This window comes from Cokeromyces recurvatus (genome assembly GCF_025118155.1).
Source record: "Cokeromyces recurvatus strain NRRL 2243 chromosome Unknown BX663scaffold_1, whole genome shotgun sequence".
NCBI classification, from domain to species: Eukaryota; Fungi; Mucoromycota; class Mucoromycetes; order Mucorales; family Mucoraceae; genus Cokeromyces; species Cokeromyces recurvatus.
In genome coordinates this window covers 2,075,555-2,092,022 of record NW_026251387.1, presented here as the reverse complement: position 1 = coordinate 2,092,022, position 16,468 = coordinate 2,075,555, and the positions used below count along the sequence as shown (strand labels likewise).

Here is a 16,468-nt window from a genome sequence, read left to right as displayed (position 1 = left end):
TCATTATTTAAACAGTAATTATAACTTATTAACAAACACTGTAAAAATGTATTAAATAGAATCCTAGTCTAGTCGTTATACTTTTGAAGCACGGCTTAATTTCTTATCTTTTATAAAGCACTATAAGTTCAAATAATCAATTAAAAAAAAGTATACATATTATCACATCAAAGTTAATTCGAACGAAGCTTATCATAAATTGAACTCCAAGGGAGAACAACGGAAGCATCCGCTATTTTATTTTATTTCAATTTTTTTTTTGGACTTTTATCAGCATAAACAAAACCCTCTTCAAAAATATGCATATATTATCTAGGAAGATATTATCTTGATTATTTATATTTGATGGAAAAAATTTATTTAGTATGCTAAATTAAAGAAGATTAGTTACTATTTTTTAAAATAATGACCCACATTCTTATAGTAATATTATATACATACTTATCTATGATGTTTATATAATGAATAACCTATGGAAAAGGTAGCAAAAAGGCTTTGTCAATAGTATTTACACTATTGTTTTCTTTGACAAATGCTACAAAGGCTGACATGAGAAGGTTAAGAAATCTTCCATGTAAAGAAAATTAAAAATGGAAAGGTTATATTAAGAAAGAATAATGAAAAAAAAATGAAAGCATACATATATTAGAGAATTTGAATGCATAACTTATTGAAAATATACATAATTTGTCTAGTAAAAGGAGTCTATACATGTTATTCATAATTTTCTGTAAAATATCACTAACAACTTTTGCTATCATGCATCTCTTCTCATACAAATTTAAAAATCCAAATTTCAACAAGCTTTTGTCTACTTTCTTTTTAACCGGCTAAAGATGAATGCAATATTATTTTTGCATTTTAAAGTACATTTATGAAAGTTAAGAAGATCCTTAACTTCTTAAAAACTAAACAAATGAAATAGATCCACGCATTTTTTCTTTTCAATTAATAATTTACACCTTATTCATATCATATACCTTAAGAATTTTATTTTTGTTGTTGGCCTTACTCTACATAACTATCTTCTTTTTTTTATTAGTTTATTTTGTGTATTAATAATATTGCGTTTACAGCATACAATATTAGTAGATACTAATTTAGCCAAATTTTACATCTTGCTAAATAAGTATAACATGAGGAGAAAGATGACGTCTTTTCTTGATTTGCATTTTTATATTGACATACTACTTTATTAATAAGCGCTATCTAGAAGTAATTTTACATCTTTCTTTAGATTATTATTGACATTCTTCATCCTTTTTCTTCTATTGTTTAGTAAAAAATTTATTTTAATATTATAACGACATATCCGACATCTAAAAAAAAAAATACACTCAAAAATTACAAAAGATAATTCCCTGACGGGGAATCGAACCCCGGCCGCGTCGGTGAGAGCGACGAATCCTAGCCACTAGACCATCAAGGATTTTCATGTCCGACAAGTGGTATAAAAATATAAAATTTGCACACTAAAAATTTAATCAACAGTCACGTGATATACCGGACTTGTCCGGTAATTCAATTTATTTTATTTTAATTTACCCTTCTTTAATAATTCCTTTTATATAATATCATTTTTTATTTAAGTATCATTTTTTAATATAATGGAATAAAATCAAGCTTTTACTTTGCTTTAAATTTTTATTAAGTTGTTTAATTGTAATTTGATTAATTGAACTGAAACGACAATACAGAAGATTGTCAATTAAATATAGAAACAGTAACAGAAAGAAATATCAATACATTAACGACGACATAAAGAACAAAAGCAATATTCAACTTACATTTATACCTTTGTCTCAGTATAAAAGTAACTAGAAGAAACATTAGCTTCACAAATAGAAAAAAAAATAAAAGAAAAGGATTCTACTGTTAAGCACCACGAACATATCATGTCTAGAAATTTTACAATATATACTTGATATATTTAAATAATGTGATCACGTGACTGTCCGGCATTTAATGCATTGTTCGGCAGCTTTTTTTTTTTCATAAAAAATAAACCATTGACTTTAATGTTAAATTAGGGGACGAGAAACAGATATTAACATATTATAAAGTAACAAAATCATTACTGTATTAGTTATCTGTCATAACATATTATGTATATTTAGGGTATTAATTTGTATTTGAAGCACTTAGGACGTTAGCAACTTAAAGCACGTATATACTGTTATTTTGAATTATATAATATTGTTCAGTGGTACTAAATATCTTTTTTTTTTAAAGTCTGATAACGTAATTGCTTCGTTTTAAAAAGAATTACCTATTCTACATTTAATAAATATTTAGAAAAACTATTCTCTTTCATAAAAAATATTAGCTTTATTACAGGCTTCTTTTTTTTTTTTTTTATCAAGTGTTGTGAATATGTAATCATTTGACGATATAAGTATCCATAATTTAATTTTAATATTTCCTTCATATAAATATATCTAACGACTAAGTATACATCTTATATTATTATTGGACCTATAGTGATTTAAAATAGCTATATTACTATTTTCAAAAAAAAAAAAGTATATGTATATAATCATAATGAAGTGAAATGTTATTAAAATAAAAGCAAAATTTAAATAAATAAGATAATTTATTCAATTAATTGTGGTAAAGATTCGTCTATAGTTTATAAATAAAATCCTTCATTTTTTTTATTGTTTTTTTTTATACTAAAAGGGGGAAAAAAAATGGTAAAAGGTATATTAGACAGTAAGATGGCAATGCTAATCTAAAAGAGGAAAATAAAAGCTAATTCATTTCTTCATACTCATGTATAGTTCTAATTCTTGGCGCTGGTTATGGTACTCGCCTTCAACGTGACCTGAAAAGTTCAGAAGAATATAAACATTTGCTTGGCGTACCTAAAGCTTTGCTACCTTTAGGCGGCCGAGATGCTCTTATTACACATTGGATCGAGCTTTTTAAAGCTCATGGCTTCAACATTCAAAATGACATATACATTGTCACTAATGGCCAATGTTATGAATCCTTCAAGACATGGGCTGTCAATCACAACATTCCATTAGATCACATTGCTAATGATGGCACACTTGCAAACGAAGATCGATTAGGTGCTGTACCTGATATTATGTTTGGTATCAATATGTTTGGCATTAATCAAGAAGATGTCCTCGTTGTTGGTGGTGATACCTTATTCTTGCATGATTTTAATCTTCGTCAATTTTTATCAACATTTGAAACTCATAACGAACATTGCTTAGTTACTATTTATCAGGTGAATGATGAACAAGTACATAAATTTGGTATTGTGGAAACAAATAGCGAGGGTATGATAACAAGTTTCTTGGAGAAACCAGAACCTACAGCAACAAAAGCACGCTCTGCCTGTCCTTGCTTTTATTTGTTTCATAAAAAGGCGATACCATTAATCCAAGAGTTCATTACTATCTGTAAAGAATCTAATGCTCCTAAGGAAGCATATGATGCAACTGGTAAATGTTTAGCTTATCTTTATCCTCGTTTCCCAATCTCCACGTTTCCAATTTCAGGTCGAATTGATGTGGGAGGATTAGATTCATATATAGAAGCCGATAAATATTTCAATAGAAAGCAATAATAAACTCTCTCTCTCTCTCTTTCTCTCTTTTTTTCTCTATCTTTTTATTTTTTTTTTTATTTTTATTTTCTATTATATTAAATTAAATTATCTGTCAAAATCATTATCATTATTGTGTTCCATATTTGGGTATTCTAAAGCACCCCAAACTTGGTATAGTTTATCACTCGCTTCCTTTCCCCATCGACGTCTACTAATTTGTCCTTGTGTTGCAACCTTGGCTAAGTTCTTTGCTTCATCTAGCGTCTTCCCTTTAAAAGCTAATAGTAATGAACGCGGCGTAGGATAGACCTTCATCAAGGATAAAGCTCTCTCAGCATTTATACCACGAATTGTCATCAGCATTCGTAAATAAACCTCATGTAAGCTTATTGGTCCATTCTTTGCGTTCAGTTGACTAAAAAGTGAATAGTTGACGAGATACGCTACCTTACCCTCTTCATTTGCTTGTTTATTTCTATATGCATCTTTTAAATTAAGGTAATTTTGGCGAGTAACGATATGATCCTGAATAGAATAAAGCGTAGTTTCATTGTATATCTGTTTTATTAATTGTGTTGTTGATACAAGATAATCAATCGTTTCATCAATATTCTGTGTTCGTTTCAGAAAGATACCATCTACTATTTGCATTGAGGACAGAGCAGTTTGAATAGCCTGCATTCCAAACCTCTCTGCTTCATCACGATTGTATTCTTCGATGACATAAATGATTTTTTCTAATCCTGAACGTTTTAGGCGTGTCTTTTGTTCTGTGAATCGACCATCCTTAATGCTGCTGACTAAATCATCCAATCTTTTACGTTCAACAATATAGTCTAATACTAACTCATCAGACTGGTTGCTGCTTCCTTTTTTTTTAGCAACCCATATAACATCACCAATATTCATTGATCGTGTAATACACTGAACCCCCTTTGCTAATAAATGCTCTTGAAAATAATCTCGATTACCCCTCATTTGAATTTCACGACTGTCTAATACTAAGAAAATATCATACTCATTAGGCTGCATCACCGCACAGGTTTCACGAGCAATTAATTCAGCATAATTTATCGCACTAGATTGAGTACTGTCCTGTGCTCCTATCTGTGATAATGGAAACATCGCTTGTGATGTCAAGTCACGTTCAAGCTGTTGTTGTTGTGATGAGAAAAATAATTGACTCTGATTACTTCTTATAGATGACTGACTATCTGAAAATAAATGGTCTTCATTAGCAGTAGCAACAGGCTCAGGCCAAAATCTATCCTCTTCCTCACGATGTAATGGTAAAATAGGCGATGCAGGAAGCCCTGGACAAACAGAATCTATAGCTCCTTCCCGTAAATACCCTGTCGTAAATTCCCCATCAATACGCTGTTGAATAACATGTTGAGCCTTAGGATGATGAGCTTGATTTGTATAGAATTTGATAAGATAGGCAAGTGAATGATTAGCTTCGTCAACACAAACAGCAGCTTTTGCTACATGTCTAACAGGCTCATTTGTTGCATCTAAATATGTGAAATGAAATGTTTCATTCACAATTTGCTTTACTCGAGACTGTGAAAGTGGAAAGAAGTCCTTATCAGAGTCAAAATCATCTTCAAAGATGAAGACGTTATCTCTTTCTGTCGCCGTTTGTGTTGAAGCTGAGGTTTGAGTAGGCTGTAAAAGTGGAGACAATTCAGGTGAAGATAAAAGATCAACTATATTATCCTCTTTGTTTGAACTATGATTTGATTTGTAAATTGGAAAAGAAGAAGGAGTTAAGTTTATTTCGTATTCATCTATATTATATCTTCGTTTATCTGGTTTATTACTATTGGTCACAGATGGTATAGAAGATGAAGTCATAGTAGTTTTTTCATTTTCATCTTCCATCGATGCAGATATTTTACTTCCAGTTAAGCGGCTTGAGAAAGAAGAAGAAGAAGAAAAATTTATGTTCAAGTCATCAGGGTCGTTATTATCAAAAGTATCTGTCACACGTTTTGCAGAAGAAAGTGCATTTGAGTTGGTGATAGAAAAGGATGCGCCTACTTTATTAGAGGCACACTTTTTGGGTATCGTAAACGTGTTATTTAATGATAAGGCCGTCGATTTACCATCATTATTATAGTTTGATGTTGTTTGTCCATTAATAGAAAATGGTTGATGTTCATTTGGATTAAGTACATATAAATTCAAGTCAGATGTATTCAAATCATTTCCTCCATTCCTTTCTTTTTCTTTTAATAAACTGTCTAAAAGGTCGCTTGTAGTTGTCTTTGTTGTTGACTTATTCTTTTGTCTCTTTCTTTCATATTGATTGGCACTACTTGTCGAATCATATAAATTTGGTATGGAAATACCTATATTAGCTATCACTGACTCATTATCAGACGTTTCCTCTTGAGTATCGTTAGATCTTGTTGTAGATGTGGTTATAAAAGTCTGATCCGGAGTTAAAGTCGTTTGATGTTTAGAAGGATCCAGTACATATAAACTCATATCAACATTACTATTGGTACTACTGTTTTCATATTCCATAGCAGCGGCAGCAAATGCTGCTCCTGAAGATGTAGGCAATAATGATAGTGAAGGTGCTTCAGTCTGACCATCGTTGACTTGTTTCAATTTTTTTGCCAATTCAATACCTGTATCTGTCAATTGATATTTTGCAGGTTTTCCATTTTTCCAGACATAGCCTTTGTCACATAGGGTTTTCATGCTATTCCACGCTGTATATGATTTTCCTGCATCTGCTAAAGTAAATGATGAATCACAATAAGGTTGAGCTAAATTACAAATTTGATCACGAGTCCCATTCAATTGATTATTTTCATACATGTTCAATAAAGCTAATAAAATGGCATAACCACCTGTTCTAAAAGCAGGAACATAAGGTTTTGTTCTTCTAGATTTGACTTGAGTCGCTGATGGTGATCTCCCATTCGCACTTTCTGTATTATTTACTTCATCTAATGCATCTCGTTTTCTTTTCGCTAAATTATTATAGATGGACTTAATTTATCTTGTATACTTTTTTTTTTTAATATTGTAAATCAATGTTTACCTTTTGAATTGACAGTTCGAGAAGGCATAGGCAAGTTGTTCTCTTTACAGTATTTTTTCATATTTTCTTCTAATCTTTTCACCATACCTTCACCAATCCCAGCTAAACAAATAGCTTCAGAAGGATGACTGAATGTAACAGGACATTTACATAGTGAATCATATGCCTTCATAAGATTAAAAATAAACATCAATATAGATCTTCAACATAACAAAAGAAAAAAAAAATTCTGGTATACTTTTTTATAAGTAAAATAAGCTTTGCTCTGTAAACTTTGCGATTTGTCCATCCATTCTTTTACCCAATCACGTAAAAGAGGATTTCCACAATGCTCAGGCATCTACAGTAAGCCAATTTATTTGTTTCAACTGATCAAAAGAAAAAAAAAAAAAAAAAGATTTATGTAGAAGGGAACTACATATTTTATTTTATTTTATTTTATTTTATTTTATTTTATTTTATTTTATTTTATTTTATTTTTTTTTTTAAAAAAAAGCTGCAATCACAAGTAAAAATGATTCAAATGTTGCTTATTTCACGCAAAAGCAACCAACATAAAAATTTTATTTCATGATACAATGTTTTAATATTCTTTACGTGGTTCTCTTTCTTTTTTTTATTGTCTTTTTCAGCAAATGCTAATAAATCTTATATCTTCAGCATTTTGGATATTTTTGAATTTATAGTTATTATAGATCAATAGTATAGACTATATAGAAGCAAAAGGAAGGAGCTGTACAAAGTATATTCTCCTTTTTCCCTTTTATCTCTCTTTCCCCTCCCCCCTCTTTTTTTTTATTTTTCTTAAAAAGTAAAATAACTTTATTATATAAATAGATTATATTAACAAAAACGTAAAGAAAAGAACGAGCGTCTTTTAGAAGTTTTTTTTTGATTCTTGGCAGGAATGACAGTGTTATTTTTATCAATTACTGATTGATTACTATTTCTTTTGGTAGTATAATTCATCATTGATAAGAGTGGAGAGGAGATCTTTGTGTAAGTTGTAGGCGTATTCATGATAGATAATTCTACAGTAGATTCTTCATGATTTATAGTAGGAGTTACTGCTGCTGCTGCTGCTGTTGTTGTTGTTGCTGTTGCTATTATCTCATCATTTGACAGTTTATCTTTAGGATTACTGGTATTTACGCTTGTCTCATCATTAGAAAAAGCAGAAAGAATATCAGATGAATCTTCTAAAGGATCAGGTTGCACTAAGGGAATACTGGTGTCATCTATTGTAACGATTTCTTCAGTAGCAGTAATAAACGTTATGTTATTATCAGTATTTATTACAGAAGTACTAGTAGTAGTAGTAGTAGTAGTAGTAGTAATGTCTTCTTCTACCTCATCTCTATTATTATGATCTTCTGTAGAGAAAAAATTATCTGAAAAAGTAGAAACTATTGAAGAGAATTGCTCAGTATCATTTACGCTTAAAGCAGTAGACGTTACTACTACTTCTTGCTGAGTAGTTTCGATGGTTGGTTTAATTAATTCACCACCATTACTAAATTTTGTTGCCTTTTTGTCAAACTCTTGAATAAGATCATTCGAAAATGAATCAAGTGAAAGACGAAAGACAGGTGGTGACCATAATTGAAACATATTACTAGTATTTTCCATCTTGTAAATGATAAAAAAAAAGAAGCAAAAGAAAAGAAAACAGTTTTAAGAAGGATTTAAGAAGAATAAAGGGGGGGAATGATTTGTTCAGTCTGAGGAGTATGTTTTATTGCTATAATATAAATACATATTGAGATGATGTATAATAATGTATTTTATCACGAACTTTTCTTTTTTTCAGTTATTCTAATATTAAATGTCTTTAAGAACAATTCAACAACTATATAACGAGTTAAAAACATTAATATAAATGCTGCTCCATACATAGCAAATCGATACCAATGTCCAATAACAATTAAAAATCCAACTATTTTTTTTTTCAATAGTTGTTATATTATTAGAATCAAAAAACTACTATTACTATTGTTACTTACTTGCAGGAGTTACAAGTGTATAATTGATATTAAATCCAGACCATAGTGATATAGCATGAAGAAAAGGTGAATGATATGATGCATATAAAAAGAAACTAAATAATGCCATGTTTATATTTAAAGATAAAATTACATAACGCTTAGTAGTTAGCATGTAAAATGGTAACACCAATATCAGAACATGTTCTAATATAAAATACAGAAAGCAATTCATTATTTATGTTATACATATATACCATGTACATTTTTACCTAAAAAAAAATTAAACACTTCTCCTAACAGATCGTGATCTCTTAAATCAGGAAATACCAGTGCCAATACAGATCCCCATAAAGTATGTAAATAAACATTAAATAAAAGCTGTGGTATATATTGATAATCATTATCTGGCCAAGACATAATTATAATCAAAATAACAGCACTAACATGACAAGGCTACGAAAAAAAAAATAAGTGAATTGACTAAAGTATAATTGCATATCCATTACCTGTAGTAGGAAATAGTTTGTATGTGATATTAGCTTATGAATAACTGTTACTGTATACGATAGAATCATTATAATTAAACACATAGTTTCAAACCATGATCGTTTTGGTCTAACAGTTTTCTTGATATTTATTAACGTATTATAATTCTTTTTACTATAATAATAAATACAATTATAATTTATTCTTATCCTTATTATTTGACTACTTACTTTAAAATAATAGCTTTATATCCAAAATAGACAGTCATAATTAAATAAAAGGGTACAATTATTAAGAATTCTATACCATGAGCAGCAGGTGAAACATACCTATTATTTTATATAATTAGCACGTTTAATTATATGTATGTGTCTATAACACTACAAAATTACCAAGAGCCACCTAAAGAATCTGAAAAATCAGTTTCATTTCCCGGTTTAAAATTATATGAGCATGCTTCAACTATTGCTCCAATTTTCCCTATTAAACTCATTTTATATACACGTAGAAAAGAAAGAAAGAAAGAAAACAAATAATCACAATAATAATAATAATAAAAAGAAAAGAAAAATAGCAATAGGGGTTTTAAAATAAATACTGCTTAAAAAAGCTTGATGTACATAATAATGCCATTTTTTTTTTTTTTTTTTTTTTTGTGTTAGAATTGTATGCTATGTAAACATGTAATCTAACATAATAACCCACTTAAAGGAAAGTTCAAATAGACATTGTATTACAATGATATTATTATATATCTTATTGTTTAAAATGATAGGCGATACTATTTCTCTTATTTGAAATACTATATATAAAGAATTTCTTGTAATAGACATGCTTTTTTTTTTTCACGTTATTATTTGAGCATATATGCGTGCTTTATTTTATTATGTTTCTGTTTACAAATGATATTATGCACAGCATACTGGCATCTATTTTTTTTTCTTTCCTTGTCTAATTAGAAAATCGTACAATTCCAATCTTTCAATCCAGGATCATTATAACGAATGTTTCTCGAGCCCAAAGAAGCAATAGAGTCGAAATCTTCTTTAGAAAGTTCAAAGTCTTGGAAATTTTCGACAATACGACTAGGTGTAACACTTTTAGGAATCACAATAAGACCTCTTTGTGCAGCAAATGCAATACATATTTGTGCTGGAGATTTATTTAATTTTTTGGCAATATCAAGAATGATAGGATCATCTACAATACGTTTTTCACCATAAACATTATTTCCGAGAGGAGAATAAGCTGTTACTTGAATATTATTCTTGTGCAAGAATGAAACAAGTTCAGGCTGTTGTAAAGCGGGATGTAATTCAATTTGGTTCTATTTTTTTTTTTATAAGTATTTGATTTTTTTTTCTCTATCTTATTGTATTTACCATAGCAGGTTTAATTTTGCAATGATCTAAAATATATTGAGTCTTTTCAATATTAAAATTGGATAAACCTATCAAAAAATTAGTTAATATCAAGTTATTTAATCTATATACAAAATAATATTTACCAATGGCTTTAACATAGCCTTCTTCAACAAGTTCTTCCATAGCATTCCAAGTCTCTAAAGGATCAACTTCTTCAAGTTGAACAATGTCATTCCTATATACAATATATTTAACATCCTCTCCCTCTAATATAAAAATTGAAAATAAATAAACATTACTTTTTAGGAATAAGATATTCCATGTTAGGAACAACAGGTGTCTCTTCAGGCTTTCCAGAATTCTAATTATTCATTAGAATATAAAGATGAATAAATAACAATAATAATAATAACAATAATAAAAAAGGGGTAAAACATGGTTATTTATATTACTTACTATAAAGGAAACAGGCCAGTGAATTAAATAGAGATCCAAATAATCAAGACCTAAAGCTTTAAGAGAAGCTTTTACAGCGGCTTTAACATACTCTTTACGATGATGAGTATTCCAAAGCTATATATTTGATTATGAAATTAAATTCATCTATAAAGCAGTTTTATACACACTTTTTTCTTTTTACCTTGGAAGTAATAAAGATTTCTTTACGAGGTACACCAGACTCACGAATACCTTGACCTACCTCATCTTCATTACAATACACGTAAGCACAATCTAAATGTCGATAGCCAGTTTCGAGAGCGCATTTAACTGCTTTTCTAACTTCATCAGGTTTTGATAACCAGGTACCGAGACCAATAACAGGAACTTCATTACCCGTGTTTAGAGCTATAATTTAATTTTTTTGCTTTTAGTTCAGATATTTCAATATTGAAAAAAAAAAAGAAGGGATTACTCTACTTATTTTTCTATTAAGAGCCATTGTTATTTATTATTGTCTTTTTGTTTTTCTTTTTGTAAAAAATAAAATAAAATAAAAAATGTCATGATAATTCATGTTTAGTTTTTATATTCGTCGGATTAAAACATTGAGTTATTAGTTCAAACTAATAAATTTTTCCTTTTGTCCGAATTTTATCATTCAAAATAACCGACAAGGAAAATATATATTTTTTTTTTAAACAAAAATGACCAATGAGTACATAGCAATTTAATTATGCTGTATTGCTCTAATCAGTTTAAAAAAGAGAAGGTAATAAAAGCCTCTTAGGTATCAAAATAGAAAAAAAAATACGAAGAAAAGAAGAGTTCAGAAACAGTACTAGCATACCAAACAAAGAAAATACATTCAAACAATAATTTTTATTTAATATTAAAAAACCCAAATGGGGCACAAGATACAAATTACATCAAAATAATTGCCCAGGTGAGGTAATCAGTAAAGGAGTTAGAAAGGAAAAAAAAAGTATAATTATGACACAATTAGTGAATAGAAGAAGATTTTTCCTTTTACAGTATTGTTACTAGAGATTGAAACAAGCCCAAAAAAGTGTAATTTCTTTTCGTATTTTTTTTTTTTTTTTTTTTTTTTTTTTTTTTTTTTTTTTTTTTCATTTACATTCTATAAACGAATAAGACATTATCCACTATAATTCTGCTGAAAGATCCCTTTTAACGTACAATACCAACACAAACGGAAATAAAATTCGAGGGTCTCGTAATTCAATACTGTGATATCCAAATGCCTGTTGATATTGATTCTGTTCCTGAGTCTGAGCCACAACAGATTGCGGTAAAAAAACGTAATAAACAGTTTTGTTGAAAACTTTAAGGAGGTTGTCATCACAACTCCCAAAACTACAAGAAGTACAGTTTAGACTAAACTACTTGCTTCATTAGCATTATGCAAGAGCAGGAAGGCTTAAAAGTAACTACTATAACAGGATAATGCGGTATATATCGCGATTCTGCTTACTAGCTTTTAAAGCGCTTAATGCCAGCCTCTTTTCAGTTATTCCTAAAACATTAAAAATATGCTTAAGAGTGATTATAAAAAAACAAGTTGTTAAGTCTAACGTAGCAGCTTCCAAATCAACCTATGTTATAGAGCATCAAATGCAATGACTGTACTGCACTGTATAGCCAGATAAACAAGCACAAGAATATAACCAAGAGACGAACATTAATCTCCGAGCCATGTCCAATGGTTCGATTATGTAAAGGAGAGAGCTAAAGAAAGGCTACTGTCAATGGTATGGGAAACCATCCAAGCTTACAAGATTAATCTAACTGGGAGCATATATCACAGCAAAGTTCCGAAGATATATGCTAGCCTATTGTCAACCTGTATTCAAACCTGGATCCAAGCCAGATCAGATCAGGATAATGTAAATAGCGAAGGAAGGGAGAATGGCAATTTGTATGTTGACAAGGAATTAAATTCGAAAACCATAATGAATCATCTAGAATTTACGTGTTTAACAATAACAGTACTATTATTAATGTATAAAGATATTATAACAGCTGGTTTCCTAATTACTGTGTTTCACACCTATTTTGTAGGACAATCATACTACATCACAATCACAAAAAGAAAAAGAACAATCATCAGCCACGATTCAACAATAATTATCATTATCATCAACACCAACATCATCATCACTGTCACAACAACAAGAGGAGGATGACGATGAAGAGATACTTTCAGACCTTTCGATTTATTATCATCCGGGCAGAATGAGTGAGTACTATTTTCAATACTAACATTAATCAGAATAAGTCCAAGGACAACAGTTACAACATGAAAATCAGCACGACAAATGGATGCTTGGTGACGATTATTGTGTATCAGATAAGTACAAACTGTTGAAACAGAATACTCAACGATTTGAAAAAGATTCTGCAATTTTGTCTGGTTTACGTGTCTTGTAAGTTGAAAAAAAAAGAAGAAAGTTTCGAACATGACTAAAATTACTCATATCATAATTCAAAGGGCTTGGAATGATATATATCTCTTTGGCAATAATATTTTTCGCTCAGTTACGAGATATTTTGGGGCTCAAGTGCATCAATCTATCACGTCTGGCCTGGGGTTCGAATTATATCGTCCAGAAAGATGCAATAAAGAACTTCACTAATGCATGGATGTCTCTGAGGTGAGATATCATTATTATAAAAAAAGATTTTTTTTTGAAAGTGACGTTGTAACAATTTATGTATTTTTTTTTCTGAAAACTCCTCCTGTTAATTGGTTTTTTTTGTCACTGTCATTGACCAGTCCCTCATACGACTGATGTGAAGGTTAAAGCCGGCTTCATCAATAAAAACACAGTTCTTCTCGAAGCCCATGTAACTGTCTACTAGCCAAGATTCAACTGCAATTTTTTTTTAAGAGAGTTTCGTGTGAATTACGATACTTAGTAAGCTTTTATAGTTTCTTAAAACTTAAAGCGCACTATTCTTTGACATGACGATAAAACTGGGTTTTGCTAATAGAAATGTCTACATACTTTTCCAGCAACTTTTCTCTCATTTGCTGTAAAGTCATTGGTGCAAAACCGTCAACGAGTTTTATAATAAATAATGTATGTTCCTCTTTCAACATGTTCACTTTAACTCGATCACATGCCTTCTTTTCAGGAATTCCTTGAGTTTCGTTCCACATTTTTTTCGAAAGCGATACGCAGTAGAAGTTGTAATACCCGTTTTTTTTTTTTTTTTTTTTTTTTTTTTTTTTTTTGCTGCTGCTTCTTTCACAGGAAACATTTCAATTAACAAACTGATAAATTCAATAATTTGTTTATCAGTGTATGATCGGTAAGTGTTTTTTATTATTATTTTTTTTTGCAGCATTACTCGAAAAATCCTTAAGCAAAACTTTCTGATTTAAGCCTTTCGTTCTCTTCAGGTATGCTTACACAAACGTAATCTTTAACTCCGCTTTGCTCAGTTTAGATCTCATCCAGTTTAGTTGTTCCACGCAACATGGACATCAAGCTGGTGTAAATTTCAGTCATCTGCTCTTCTAAGCTGTTAAAATCTTCCAGAGAAAGGTCTTTCATATGAACATCTACTATCATTTTCAATTAGTTATAAATACGTTAAAAAAGGCACCTCTTAACTACTGCTTTAATTTTCTCAAAATAATTATCACGTTTTCTCAATTGGCTAATAGCATTTTTTCTCATTTTAGAAGTTCTAAATTCCCATTTAATAGAAATTTCTTCTCATTTATTTGGAAAACACAGTATACTCAATTAGTGATAAACGTAAAGACAAATAAACAGTCTTCGTATATGTATTATGTAAAGATTTAAAATACATGATTATCCTTTTAGTGCCTACATAATTATTTAAAATAAATAACCATATTCCCACTCAAATGTTTTCATTTAATTTACCTGTAAACGCTTTTGCATCATATCTAATTCTGGTCCTTCTTCTTCCTCCTCCTCCTCCTCTTCTTCTACTGCAACAGGCTTAGTCTCTAGTGAAGGACCAACGGATCCAGCTTCGCCTAACAAACCATCTGTAATTTGAAATAATACATTATTTACTTCTTCGTCTGCTGCCTCTTCGATATCATCATCATCCATCATCTCTATTGTATCACTTATCATTTCTTCCATAAGTCCTGCCTATATATGTAATTCATAAAAGGAGAAATTATATACAAATATATAAAAAACCCCCTCTTTTTATTATATACCTTTGTCATTTCCATAGACATCTGCTGCATAGTTTGTGAAACTTCTGGTAAACGAGATAACTGATTAACAAGTTTCATAACTTCGCCACTTTTTTGAAGAGACCCTGCTACTTTTAGAGTAGCTATTATAAATATATATTTATATATTTTATAAGGTTATTACTATACGAAAACAAATGTAGTTAAGTATATATATATATATATATATATATGTACCTAATTGATGTTCTAATTGCATAATAATTGAGTTCATTTGTGCTTTACTAGTGTAGAGTCTGTTCTTATGCCTTTGTGAACGTATCAATTCCTTTGCTAACATTTTACAACTCTTGACATCTCCTTTTTTAGCAACTTGTTTGATGGATCGTTTTACTTTGATTTCTTCAGTATCTATAGCTCTTATTTGTCTATCGATGCCTCTTTGTTGTGCTCGAATCTCTTGTCTCCATTTCTTAACCTAAAACATACATTAGCCAACAAAAAAAAAAGAAAAAGAAAAACTTTAAAACCAATCTAACTTTTCTTCTTTCTCATACAAGTTCATCTGGAGTCTTTTTGCCGAAAAATCGTTGAATTGCACTCGCCATTAATTTTAATTAACTATTAATAGTGCACGTGTACCGTAAAAAAAAAGTAAAATAATAAGATACAGATATTACTTTACAAAAAAAAAAAAAAAAAAAAGTTAAAGTATCGCGGTTTTAAAAAAAGGGTGTTGTATAAACATATACAAAAATATATTTTTTTTTTTTTTTTTTTTTTTTTAAAAAAATTATGTCGCAATCAGGGATTTGCCCCACATAATTTAAGAAGAAAGGTGTTGTATATATTTTTTTTTCCTTTATTCAATGAACTGGTACTTTGATTCAAGCTCCCTGTACATTCTTAAGCACAACATTCTTCTCTTTCCTTCAAGCTTAGATACTTTTCATCGGGGTTTTTGACGTTCTCTTCACTCTTTATGCACGCAGCCTCCAACTTCACATAGTAATAACTCAGTTCAGCAAATGTCGTGAATTGAAATTACTCACAGTAACAACTTGGATCGCTTTCAGTAACAGCCCGGATCAACGAAGCCAATCTTGGGTAATCAAGCATTCGAAGACCATGAAGAGTAAAGTCAAGAGAAAAAAAAAGAAGGTTGGCCGCCTCGAGATTCTGAATAATGAGCAAAATGTTTCTCTTAAAATATATATATTTACAGTGATGATTCTCAATGTTACAAAGACATAATATTCAATTACACAATATATATGACATGGTCCTTAAAGAAGCTGTATTTATAAAATAAATAAGATACACGCTTGTAGTACAGAATCAAATATGTTATTGCACTAATCACGCTGC

At 29.9% G+C, this 16,468-nt stretch overlaps 9 protein-coding genes and 1 non-coding gene across 10 annotated transcripts; 3 read left to right on the top strand and 7 right to left on the bottom strand.

Moving 5' to 3' along the window:
• Positions 1-1,357: 1,357 nt before the first annotated feature.
• Positions 1,358-1,429, bottom strand: BX663DRAFT_t7. Its single transcript has one exon. It is a non-coding gene; the product is annotated as a tRNA-Glu (tRNA).
• A 1,254-nt stretch (positions 1,430-2,683) lies between these two features.
• Positions 2,684-3,649, top strand: BX663DRAFT_493562 (mannose-1-phosphate guanyltransferase beta-like protein). The gene is made up of 2 exons (XM_051525381.1): positions 2,684-2,700; positions 2,781-3,649. The coding sequence occupies exons 1-2, from the start codon at positions 2,691-2,693 to the stop codon at positions 3,578-3,580; spliced, it is 810 nt and encodes a 269-aa protein (XP_051388253.1). The 5' UTR covers positions 2,684-2,690; the 3' UTR covers positions 3,581-3,649.
• Positions 3,650-3,667: 18 nt separating this feature from the next.
• BX663DRAFT_464929 (putative DNA repair protein Mus81) lies at positions 3,668-6,994 on the bottom strand (the record flags this gene model as incomplete). The annotated part of the gene is made up of 5 exons (XM_051524031.1): positions 6,859-6,994; positions 6,621-6,786; positions 6,173-6,519; positions 5,741-5,935; positions 3,668-4,588 (listed from the first exon to the last, which is right to left on the bottom strand). Exons 1-5 carry the CDS (start codon positions 6,958-6,960, stop codon positions 3,668-3,670), a joined length of 1,731 nt encoding a protein of 576 aa, XP_051388252.1. The 5' UTR covers positions 6,961-6,994.
• Positions 6,995-7,463: 469 nt separating this feature from the next.
• BX663DRAFT_547872 (uncharacterized protein) lies at positions 7,464-8,249 on the bottom strand (the record flags this gene model as incomplete). Its single annotated transcript, XM_051531038.1, has 1 exon — positions 7,464-8,249. The coding sequence occupies one exon, from the start codon at positions 8,247-8,249 to the stop codon at positions 7,464-7,466; it is 786 nt and encodes a 261-aa protein (XP_051388251.1).
• Positions 8,250-8,326: 77 nt separating this feature from the next.
• Positions 8,327-9,626, bottom strand: BX663DRAFT_493557 (uncharacterized protein). Its single transcript, XM_051525380.1, has 6 exons — positions 9,484-9,626; positions 9,322-9,420; positions 9,112-9,265; positions 8,875-9,058; positions 8,624-8,809; positions 8,327-8,556 (listed from the first exon to the last, which is right to left on the bottom strand). The coding sequence occupies exons 1-6, from the start codon at positions 9,582-9,584 to the stop codon at positions 8,408-8,410; spliced, it is 873 nt and encodes a 290-aa protein (XP_051388250.1). The 5' UTR covers positions 9,585-9,626; the 3' UTR covers positions 8,327-8,407.
• Positions 9,627-9,937: 311 nt separating this feature from the next.
• On the bottom strand, positions 9,938-11,456 carry BX663DRAFT_493554 (NADP-dependent oxidoreductase domain-containing protein). Its single transcript, XM_051525379.1, has 7 exons — positions 11,374-11,456; positions 11,096-11,301; positions 10,912-11,028; positions 10,755-10,816; positions 10,599-10,690; positions 10,474-10,541; positions 9,938-10,418 (listed from the first exon to the last, which is right to left on the bottom strand). Exons 1-7 carry the CDS (start codon positions 11,393-11,395, stop codon positions 10,047-10,049), a joined length of 939 nt encoding a protein of 312 aa, XP_051388249.1. The 5' UTR covers positions 11,396-11,456; the 3' UTR covers positions 9,938-10,046.
• A 1,683-nt stretch (positions 11,457-13,139) lies between these two features.
• BX663DRAFT_26148 (uncharacterized protein) lies at positions 13,140-13,770 on the top strand. Its single transcript, XM_051521909.1, has 3 exons — positions 13,140-13,340; positions 13,406-13,568; positions 13,691-13,770. The coding sequence occupies exons 1-2, from the start codon at positions 13,237-13,239 to the stop codon at positions 13,548-13,550; spliced, it is 249 nt and encodes an 82-aa protein (XP_051388248.1). The 5' UTR covers positions 13,140-13,236; the 3' UTR covers positions 13,551-13,568; positions 13,691-13,770.
• Positions 13,771-14,130, bottom strand: BX663DRAFT_26149 (uncharacterized protein). The gene has a single exon (XM_051521910.1). The coding sequence runs from the start codon at positions 14,075-14,077 to the stop codon at positions 13,868-13,870; it is 210 nt and encodes a 69-aa protein (XP_051388247.1). The 5' UTR covers positions 14,078-14,130; the 3' UTR covers positions 13,771-13,867.
• A 240-nt stretch (positions 14,131-14,370) lies between these two features.
• On the top strand, positions 14,371-14,767 carry BX663DRAFT_26137 (uncharacterized protein). The gene has a single exon (XM_051521907.1). The coding sequence runs from the start codon at positions 14,475-14,477 to the stop codon at positions 14,727-14,729; it is 255 nt and encodes an 84-aa protein (XP_051388246.1). The 5' UTR covers positions 14,371-14,474; the 3' UTR covers positions 14,730-14,767.
• Positions 14,388-15,780, bottom strand: BX663DRAFT_493541 (charged multivesicular body protein 3). The gene is made up of 5 exons (XM_051525378.1): positions 15,658-15,780; positions 15,338-15,578; positions 15,122-15,243; positions 14,814-15,050; positions 14,388-14,753 (listed from the first exon to the last, which is right to left on the bottom strand). The coding sequence occupies exons 1-5, from the start codon at positions 15,706-15,708 to the stop codon at positions 14,739-14,741; spliced, it is 666 nt and encodes a 221-aa protein (XP_051388245.1). The 5' UTR covers positions 15,709-15,780; the 3' UTR covers positions 14,388-14,738.
• Between the last annotated feature and the right edge of the window lie 688 nt (positions 15,781-16,468).

What these genes read in the sequence shown, in the direction of transcription:
- BX663DRAFT_493554 (XM_051525379.1), bottom strand. Translation starts at nt 11,395, where the DNA reads ATGGCTCTTAATAGAAAAATAA. An exon ending in ACTGGCCTGTTTCCTTTATA is followed by an intron (nt 10,817 to 10,911) that starts GTAAGTAATATA and finishes ATGAATAATTAG; the next exon opens with AATTCTGGAAAGCCTGAAGA. An exon ending in GCAAAATTAAACCTGCTATG is followed by an intron (nt 10,419 to 10,473) that starts GTAAATACAATA and finishes AAAAAAAAATAG; the next exon opens with AACCAAATTGAATTACATCC.
- BX663DRAFT_26148 (XM_051521909.1), top strand. Translation starts at nt 13,237, where the DNA reads ATGCTTGGTGACGATTATTGTGTATCAGATAAGTACAAACTGTTGAAA. An exon ending in TTGTCTGGTTTACGTGTCTT is followed by an intron (nt 13,341 to 13,405) that starts GTAAGTTGAAAA and finishes CATAATTCAAAG; the next exon opens with GGCTTGGAATGATATATATC.
- BX663DRAFT_493557 (XM_051525380.1), bottom strand. Translation starts at nt 9,584, where the DNA reads ATGAGTTTAATAGGGAAAATTGGAGCAATAGTTGAAGCATGCTCATAT. An exon ending in GATTCTTTAGGTGGCTCTTG is followed by an intron (nt 9,421 to 9,483) that starts GTAATTTTGTAG and finishes ATAAAATAATAG; the next exon opens with GTATGTTTCACCTGCTGCTC. An exon ending in AGTGTTTAATTTTTTTTTAG is followed by an intron (nt 8,810 to 8,874) that starts GTAAAAATGTAC and finishes ATTTTATATTAG; the next exon opens with AACATGTTCTGATATTGGTG.
- BX663DRAFT_493541 (XM_051525378.1), bottom strand. Translation starts at nt 15,708, where the DNA reads ATGGCGAGTGCAATTCAACGATTTTTCGGCAAAAAGACTCCAGATGAA. An exon ending in AAAAGACTCCAGATGAACTT is followed by an intron (nt 15,579 to 15,657) that starts GTATGAGAAAGA and finishes TGTATGTTTTAG; the next exon opens with GTTAAGAAATGGAGACAAGA. An exon ending in GCAATTAGAACATCAATTAG is followed by an intron (nt 15,244 to 15,337) that starts GTACATATATAT and finishes TATTTATAATAG; the next exon opens with CTACTCTAAAAGTAGCAGGG.
- BX663DRAFT_26149 (XM_051521910.1), bottom strand. Translation starts at nt 14,077, where the DNA reads ATGTGGAACGAAACTCAAGGAATTCCTGAAAAGAAGGCATGTGATCGA.
- BX663DRAFT_26137 (XM_051521907.1), top strand. Translation starts at nt 14,475, where the DNA reads ATGAACATCTACTATCATTTTCAATTAGTTATAAATACGTTAAAAAAG.